Below are 9,190 nucleotides of genomic sequence, written 5' to 3'. Positions count from 1 at the left end.
AGAAAGATTCTTGAGGAAACAGGTATGAAAGCGTGCACCCTTACTCATATTCCCATGGAAGTAAACGTAAGACTGTTGAAGTCTCCACTTGAAAGAAGCATTGATGAAAGGGAATATCGACGCAGCATTGGATGTTTGCGCTATTTGTTGCATACAAGACCTGATCTGTCCTTTCCTGTTGGAGTGCTTAGTAGGTTTATGCAAGATCCCAAGGAGTCTCACGGCGCAGCCTTGAAACAGATTCTGAGGTATCTACGCGGAACAACCACCCTCGGTCTACGTTTCACTCGAGCAACAAGATTGGTCTTGACTGGTTTTAGTGATAGTTCACACAGTGTGGACGTTGATGATGCTAAATCAACAACCGGTCACGTTTTCTATCTCGGCAATAGCCCTGTGACTTGGTGTTCTCAAAAACAAGAGATAGTTGCACTATCCTCTTGTGAAGCTGAGTTTATGGCAGCAACGGAGGCTGCAAAACAGGCGATTTGGCTTCAGGAACTTTTGAGTGAAGTTGTCGGAGAAACAACTAAGAAAGTCATCATAAGAGTTGATAACAAATCTGCAATAGCACTCACAAAGAATCCTGTGTTTCATGGGCGTAGTAAACACATTCATAGAAGATTTCACTTCATACGTGAGTGTGTGGAGAATGAACAAGTTGAAGTTGAGCATGTACCGGGAAATGAACAACGAGCCGACATACTTACAAAGTCACTTGGCCGTTTGAAGTTTAAAGAGATGAGGCGACTAATTGGAGTACTTGAAGTGTGTGAAAGTGAGTTCAAGCTTAAGGAGGAGAATGTTGAGATAAGCTTGACGATAGCTTGAGAGTCAAGCAACCTATTCCTAGTTAGTTTATGATCTTAGAGATAATGATCATAATATATTGTTTGTGTTACAATTAGGAATAGGAAAATATAATGTCTCTATATAAAACAATGTCGAGTATGACATATGCTACGAATTGTGTGTGATTGAAAGCTTTAGTTTTTGAGTTATTTTTCTAAAGCAATAAAGAAAAGTGTTCTTTATATTCTGATTCTGAGTTCTATATTTTTTGCCTTTCCTTTGTTAGGTTCGCTCGGCTTATTATTGCACCTCTCATGAAACCTGACTCTATGAACCGAGAGATCAAATCCATTGATTCAGGTTTGCTCACTTCACATTGGTTTTTATGGAAGACAGAGAGAGAGAGAGAGAGAGATCCATCTCCACTAACTTTATTCATGTAATGTTTATTTCAGAATTTGAAATTCTGAAGCAAAGCGATACTCATCGTCTCTACCAGTTAAGACGTCACACATCTAAAAATGATTATCCATTTAATAGATTCACAGCTGGTACGTGTTAAGGCAAAATGGTTTATTATTTTGCATCCAACCCATACATTTAGAGTTTATTTTGCTAAATTTAAATATATTTTTTTCTCGTATGTTTGCCCTGAAGGTAATGAGAAATCACTTCGCAGTAAGAACATGAACGCTCTCCTTACAAGAGCAAAAACATTTTTTGCTGATCACTACCATGGTGGTTCAATGAAACTCTGCGTCATAGGAAGAGGTTCTTTGTGCTAAATTCAGTTCTAAAGTTAGTTAATTTTGTATTTCACAATGAGAAAAAGACAAAAATAGCACTAAATCAAGTTTTTGTTCTCAAACTAACACTCAAAGTCAAAAGTCACAAAAATAGCACTTAATGTTTTATCAAAAGTCACAAACTTAGGGTTTAGAGTTAAATGGTGGGGTTTAGGATTTAGGGTTTAGGGTTTAGAGTTTAGGGTTTAGGGTTTAGGATTTAGGGTTTAGAATTTTAGGGTTTAGGGTTTAGGGTTTAGGGTTTAGGGTTTAGAATTGAGAAATGAGGTTTTGGGGATAAGATATAAATTTAGAAAGATGCTATTTTGGTCATTTTAGTTTTTGAGTGTTATTTTTGTGATATAAACGTAGAAATGTGTTATTTTGGACATTTGCCCTTTCACAATTGTGCTAATTTGATTATAATATTATTCATTTTTCAGATTCACTCACTGACCTTGAACGTTGGGTAAGGAAGTACTTTGATGGTGTTAAGGATGGACCAAAAAGTATGCATTTAATCAACCCACCAAAGCCCATATGGGATCCAAGTAAATTGCATGTTATCGAAAGTGTCGAAGGTTTGACTGCTCTTCAGCTTGTTTGGATGCTTCCTCCTTACTCAAAAAACAACCATTTAGAAATGCCAGAAGTCTATCTAATCGAACTTTTAAGTAACAGTGAGTAATATTTTCTATCTTTCTGTCTTATCTCTTGATGTTTATTGCAGCGGTTTAGCTAGTCATATATTAAATCATGTTGACTAATTTGCAGAAAGTAAAGAAAGCTTGTATGGATTCTTCAAAGAGAAAGACTGGGAAGCTGATATAGATGTCTCTCTTGAGGGTCATCTAGATGATTACAGATCAGGAGGCCGTTTATTTAGCTTTTCATTGTATCTCACTAACTCGGGCTTGAAAAAAGTAACATAGTCTATAACTCATATGCCTTATTTTCTACATCTGTATTTAATTTTTGAAATATTTTTGTCAAGAGCTAATGATAACTATTGATTTGACAGAAGTATGAAATGATTAATTATGTCTACCAATATATCAAATTATTGAGAGATATGATTCCACAAGAATGGGTTTGGAACCAATATTGGAAGTTGAAGGAAATAGAGTTTGATTGTCTTGACGTTTCTGGCATGGCTGCAAATTCTCCAAGCAATTTTGCTCGATATCTCTATATAAATTAATTACCTAACTATATAATATATGACTCTTATAACTAATAACATAAGATGAAGACTTGATCACATCCAACAATCAAAACTATTCTTATACAGGGAATATGCTGAAGTATCCTATAACACATGTTGTTTCTAGCGGATTATGTGCGCAAGAGCTGGAACCCAAAAGCAATAGTAAATCTTATGGAAGAATTTACTCCAAAAAACATGAGGATGGACCTTCTTGTAAACTCACTGGACGCAACAGGTACCATAAATATTCATTCTCTTGTTCCCTTCGTATTTTGATTTTGTTAGGACAAAACATACTTATTGTATCTTTCTTTCTTTGTTTTAGATCCCAGAACAGAACCCTGGTTTGGAACACATTTCATAGAAGAACAAATTCCACTGGAGATGATTAAGAAATGGAGTAATATTTCTGAAGTTGACTTAAAGAGAACCTTTTCGTTCCTACAGCCGTCAACCTAAGAAGAGTCATCCGTGTGACCACTGCTGTTCCTATATGCATTGTGGACAAGCCAGGGATAAAGATGTGGCACCAAAGTCTGGAAGATGGCCCAGCCTATGCATACTTCTGCATAAGTCTGACAGATGTGGCACCAAAGTCTGGAAGATGGCCCAGCCTATGCATACTTCTGCATAAGTCTGACAGATGTGGCACCAAAGTCTGGAAGATGGCCCAGCCTATGCATACTTCTGCATAAGTCTGACAGATGTGGCACCAAAGTCTGGAAGATGGCCCAGCCTATGCATACTTCTGCATAAGTCTGACAGATGTGGCACCAAAGTCTGGAAGATGGCCCAGCCTATGCATACTTCTGCATAAGTCTTTAAAAAAACCAAAATTTAAAAAAAAAAAAAAAAAAAGTCTGACAGATGGGGAATATAGCATCAAGAAACAACTGATTTATCACATCTTTACAGAACTTGTAAAGGATGAGCTAAGCTATATCATGTTTGAGGTGAGTGGCCTTTCCAATTTAAATGTTGTCTTCTTTAATTTATTCATATGAGAATCTTATAACATTTTTGTATGCAGGGCAAGCAAGCTAGTATTTCCAACTCATTTTCAGTCAGCGAAGATAAATTGGTTTTGAAATTTCGAGGCTGTAGAGAAAAGTTTACCCTCTTCATATCCAAATTCTGGCAGAATTTCAAGTCTTTCTCTCCAAAACTTGAAAGCTTTGAGGTATGCTCATGACATGCTAATTTTCTTTGCAATATCATATATATTTAATTTGATCTGAGAATTGATTTTTGTATCTTCTGTGAGAACTAATGGAAATTTAATGAACTTCTATTGCAGAGTTTCAAAGAGGAGATGTCAATAGATCTCAGTAGCATTGATATTAAAGAACAATCTGAACATATGATGTTCACAATGCTATATGAAGGGTCCTATGATGTGAAAGAGAAGTTGGAAAACTTGAAAGATATTTCTTTTGCTGATCTGCAAAAATTCGTTACAGTTTTTTATTCCCAGGTAATTAATTAGAGACAGTTTTGCATGAGTCATTCTTTGCTTTGTTGTTATATATTATTGAGAAATTGACTTAAAAAGGTATTTTCTTAATTGCTCTGTGCAGATATTCATTGAAGGTCTTTGTTATGGTGATATGCTGGAAAAAGAAGCTACTGAGATATCAGAGATTTTTGAAAGAAGGTTTGAAGAGCCAAGGACTCCAAAAGTGAGAAACGAAAGTGCTTCAGATCGTGTTAAAATGAATCATCCTGTTAGTAGAAAAAATGCATACGTGTTTAAAAAGTCTGAGACTAACTCTATGGCTAAGGTAAAGAAGATTAGACTACTTTTGCCCTGAGTTAAGAGTCAATGAAAAAAATAGATTAAAATATGGTTCCTTGCTTCTGAATGGATTTTCTGTTTGCAGGTTTACTTCCAAACTAGCAATCCAAAGTATAAACTTAATGAGGAGGAGGATGGTGCACGACTAAGTCTCTTCAGCGCTATCATAAAAGAAGAACTGTATGATCAGTTAAGGTTAGTGCCAAAAAACAAATGACTCCCTTCCTAGTTTTAAGTTAATCTCGATCATTAACATCTTCAAATATATTCTCTAGGACAAAAAAGCAGCTTGGTTATGATGTTAGTTGCTATAAGGATGTAACGAGTGGAGTTTATGGGTTCTATATATATATTGTTTCTTCACAATACGACCCGGATCATCTTTTGAATGAAATTGATGAATTCGTAAATGGCATTGGGTCGCTGCTGGTGAGTTGTATCCGGAATAAATTTATCTCTTTTTCTGTGTGTTTGTTTTGTGTTGTTAAACTTACAGGAAAACATGCCAGAAGAAGCATTCAAGAGCTACAAAAAAAGTGTCGAATCTGGATTGTTTGACGACATAAATTCTAAATGGAAAGAGATTGTCTGCAAAAGGTAATGAAGGCCCTAGTCAGTAACTGATCGACTGATACTTTTGCAGCGTGAAGTGACTAACTACTCTAAATTTCCAGGTACAAATTCGATTGCCACGAGGACTATGAGCTCAGATTTTGGTACGATAAGTACTTCAAAGAATCATCTCCTAGTTGCCGGAAGTTTTCTGTCGGTATTTGGCGAGGGCAACACCAAGAGGAGGGAGAAGAATCGTCTAAGGTATTTTTAGTAGTGTCTGGATGTGATAATGGATGATGTTTGTTTTAGAACAGTTCATATGTACATTTTCACTCGCAGGCACATGAAAAGAAGAAGAGCAAGCACAAAGCCTTTTAAAACAGATGAAGACCCAAAGCCTCCCGCTTATCACACACTCTTTGGGCGTTTTCTATCTTTTAATTTCCGTTGAATTCCAAATTGTGGGCAAATACTTTATATGACATTGCTGCTCACTTAAACAATGTTAACTTACAATCTTGGTTTTGTAAGCACAACCAAACATATGTGTCTTTTCTAGTCTGACACATATATACATCGTAGAGGTGTGTTTCTCAATCGATGCATCCCTTCGTCTTTACGCTCATAGTACTTGAACATAGGTTCACAGACTTAACATACAAACTTGTGACTTGAGCTCACAAACTGTCACTTGAGACTTGAACATACGTTCACAATATTAGACGTAATCTAATATACATTCAATAATCTCCAACATAGATAAGAAGTCAAGGTGTTATCATCGATGTAAAATTTATCAAAATATAAAGAAGCATTTCTCTCTCTCTTCAAAAGTCGCTCTAACCTCTCACTACAAAAGCACCGGAACCCTAACTCCGGCGCGGCGACTGCCGTAGCCGGAGGCTCCCTCTCCCCCCTTCCTCTTTTTCTTGTGCTCTCCTTTCCATCGTTTCTTCTATTTGTCTCCTTGCTTGGCGTTTCTGGAAACTGTGAAACAACCGGAGATTCGTAGTGCTTCAACGGTGACAGGTTACAACTACTCTGGGGCGACTGTAAGACTTGTAGACAACGGTAGAAGCGAGAGTCGGCTTTTAGGACTGAAGGAAGAGACAGATCTACTTTTTCTTTTTTTAGATCTGCGGCAAATCCTTCAAGACGGCGGCGCGTGGCGAGGCGAGGTGTCTCCTCCACCACGGATCTCCTTCCCTATGCGGCGGTGAGACGATTGGAGGAGAAAAACAACGGCGAGTGAAAGGCGGTTTGACGTCTGGTTCTCGGGAGCAACATGTGTCAAGGCTCACAACGTCGGAGTTGTCAACCGGCGAAGTTAACCTTACGACGGCACGTGGCAGAGGCTCTGCATCTCAGCGCCGGAGAGGACGTTCTGTTCATAACCGGCGGCGAGAGTTCTGCACCGTTGGAAGCTTTGGATTTGCTGCAGTGCCTGCTAGCGTTCGTTGTTAAAGTCCGTTTTTTTCAGTACGGACACGTCTGTCCGTTTTGTGGCTGAGGATCGAGTCATCGAAATCCGGAGATGTGAGCTGAGTTTCAAAGATGCGCCTCTGGCGAAGTTTGTTGTTGGTACCTGAGCTACACTCCTATCTTCTGGAACCAATAATCTGGTTATAATTGTGTTCGGATTAGGCTTGTATCTTTCGTGTGAGTAGATGTCTTCGTATCATTAGGTCGAATTAGGTGGTTTAATGGGACGATTTCATTCCGTGTTGTGGGATGATTTACGTTCGTTTGGGGTTTAAAATGCAATGGGATTAAGTCGGGTAGCGTTGGATCCTCTATAGTGATTCAGGGTGATACTAGATCCCCATTTGCATATGCGGTGAAAATCTGTTGTGTATTGAACTGGTTGTACCCAATCTTTGGATAAATATAAGTTGATGTTGAGCAAAAAAAAAAAAAAAAAAAAAAAAAAGTGTTATCATCGATGCATTTGTTTAGGCTAGATTTTGCTACACGCTTGAAGATAATTGCTTTTAACTCTCATACTGTTTTCAGTTTTTCGCCCATTTTACTTAAAAACTGCAAAATCTTTCTGCCACTATGATAAAGAGTAAAGACAGTGATTGAATTAACATTTATGGGTGACGTGACTTGGAAGAAACAAAAACTACGACAAAACCACAAGTACAGACCAGACCGGTTTGAAACCGTTACTCATAGTTGTTAAAAATTTCAGAAAAAATAGGGGTATCAAATTGGTTGTGTCATGCCAGCAGGGCCGGCGGGGGGACAATCGTGCGACCTTCCCAGACCCAAGGCTGTGTCTCCCCGTATAATAATAAATAAGGGATCCAATTTTTTTAAAATTTATATTTTTATATATAAAAAAAATTATAAATATAATAAATAAAATCGGACAGGGTCCAAAATTATTTGATATGTATATAATTTTATTTTCATTAGAAAATATATAAAATATTATTGATTAAATTTTAAAAATATTTTAAACATTATCTACATATAAATTTTAGAGAGTAAAATTTTTTTTTTATCTTAGGGCCCCTAACAGTATTGAGCCGGCCCAGATGCCAGAGAGCTGTTCTATTTCTCTACACCCAAGATTTGCTTATTATACACTCAGGGTTGTATTCCTTTTACACTTTTGAGTCAACAGTTTTGCTCTTCTTTACTGCAATCTCCAAGTTTCTTTTTTTGCGATTTGAAGCTCTCTTGTGTAGTAGTACATTCACCACTCGCCAGTGCAAAGAACAACAAAGTCCATTTTTCACAAATATAAAAGATTAAAAAGAAGAAATATATCAGAAATATACAAACACAAAAGTGGTGTATAAATGAAAAGGCTATACTATTATTATTACCCATGATAAAAGCTTCTGGGAGGCGATTCACACACATTGTTGATCAGTCGAGCTAGCTACACCACCAGACCCAGAGACCCCTTTTGTGTTGATCTAAACCGTACAGAGCCAAACAACACAAGCATAGTGGCTACAACCGTCTTTGCAACCAGTGATCCCAGACCTTGCTTCAATATGTCTAGCAATTTCACCACCACCTTCTCACTGAAGTCCCGGAACCCGTGTTAAAATCAGGGTGGCTTCCACTGGCACGACCGTCAATAGAAGCTGAAACATCTCAATGAACATTTTTTACTTAGCAACATGGAGAGGTGTTGTTTTAGAATGGACTAATACAAAAATGGCTTTAACTAGGTTGTTGTAAAAGTGTTGAAAAAGAACTTGCTGATGAGTAAGAAGAAGAAAAAGTTACTTGATGCAACTGGTATGTATAATGTACAAGCATAAGTAAGCTTTTGGAATCAAATTAAATCATATACTTTATGTGTTCTCAATAAACGTTCGGTTTTAGTTTGTAATTTTTTTCCTTATCAGACGAAAATATTCAATCTTGCCATCAATATATGTACAAACAAACGAAACAAATGGCTGAAAAAGGTTTCGAACTTGTGTTTTCAACATATACCACAATTATGAAAATGTTGTATTTTGAACTAGTAAGACATTCAATCATCAATTGTTTGAAACGTTTCTGGCATGCCTTCACGATCGATATTGAATTAGCAAGACATTAAATCGTTGATTTTGAAGTCTATCACTCAAATATCAAATTTATTAATACAAATGATTTGCATAAGCTATATATTAAAATCATATTTTGAACATTCAAACACTGGTTGTATATACGTTTTATTGATATATAATATATACTAGGTGGTAACCCGCGCCTTGCGCGGAGTGATGGATTAAAAGAGATTATAACTTTAAAACTATATAGACTAATTTATTGGGGTATTTTAATTATATTTTATGGAAATACATCTAAAAGAGTAAGTAAAGACTTATATAAATTTATTATGAATTTAAGATGAAAAAAAAAGCAAGAGCATTATTGTTTTCATAATATAAATTATGAATATAAAATAAAATGAAACATATGCAATAGAATAATAAAATATGAAAGACACAAATTTATAAAGAAACAAATAAAAAATTGATAAAACCACAACTACTGTTAGAAGTGTCTTCAGAACTCGTGGTTTGCAATTCTATAGAAAGC

The 9,190-nt window shown here is 36.5% G+C and overlaps 2 protein-coding genes and 1 pseudogene across 5 annotated transcripts; 2 read left to right on the top strand and 1 right to left on the bottom strand.

Moving 5' to 3' along the window:
- Nucleotides 1-1,068: 1,068 nt before the first annotated feature.
- On the top strand, nt 1,069-3,360 carry LOC106315015 (A-factor-processing enzyme-like). The gene is made up of 8 exons (XM_013752798.1): nt 1,069-1,152; nt 1,248-1,343; nt 1,450-1,563; nt 2,021-2,257; nt 2,352-2,500; nt 2,599-2,767; nt 2,866-3,019; nt 3,110-3,360. Exons 1-8 carry the CDS (start codon nt 1,107-1,109, stop codon nt 3,174-3,176), a joined length of 1,032 nt encoding a protein of 343 aa, XP_013608252.1. The 5' UTR covers nt 1,069-1,106; the 3' UTR covers nt 3,177-3,360.
- Nucleotides 3,361-3,553: 193 nt separating this feature from the next.
- On the top strand, nt 3,554-5,710 carry LOC106314991 (A-factor-processing enzyme-like). Of its 4 annotated transcripts, none has more exons than XM_013752782.1 (8): nt 3,647-3,737; nt 3,815-3,964; nt 4,082-4,258; nt 4,362-4,565; nt 4,665-4,749; nt 5,074-5,176; nt 5,254-5,395; nt 5,474-5,710. In XM_013752782.1, exons 1-8 carry the CDS (start codon nt 3,729-3,731, stop codon nt 5,510-5,512), a joined length of 909 nt encoding a protein of 302 aa, XP_013608236.1. In that variant the 5' UTR covers nt 3,647-3,728; the 3' UTR covers nt 5,513-5,710. The 4 variants fall into 4 exon arrangements, with proteins under 4 accessions (XP_013608246.1, XP_013608236.1, XP_013608237.1 ...); XM_013752783.1 differs by lacking the exon at nt 5,474-5,710 and adding an exon at nt 4,855-5,008 and having other exon boundaries at nt 4,665-4,774; nt 5,089-5,176; nt 5,254-5,396; XM_013752792.1 differs by lacking the exons at nt 5,254-5,395; nt 5,474-5,710 and adding an exon at nt 3,554-3,601 and having other exon boundaries at nt 3,643-3,737; nt 4,665-4,774; nt 4,855-5,164.
- Nucleotides 5,711-7,746: 2,036 nt separating this feature from the next.
- LOC106338037 lies at nt 7,747-8,259 on the bottom strand (annotated as a pseudogene).
- Nucleotides 8,260-9,190: the final 931 nt, after the last annotated feature.

Source organism: Brassica oleracea, chromosome C1 (assembly GCF_000695525.1).
Source record: "Brassica oleracea var. oleracea cultivar TO1000 chromosome C1, BOL, whole genome shotgun sequence".
NCBI classification, from domain to species: Eukaryota; Viridiplantae; Streptophyta; class Magnoliopsida; order Brassicales; family Brassicaceae; genus Brassica; species Brassica oleracea.
Note: the sequence above shows the minus strand (reverse complement) of the source record. Positions and strands in the feature narration are given on the sequence as shown.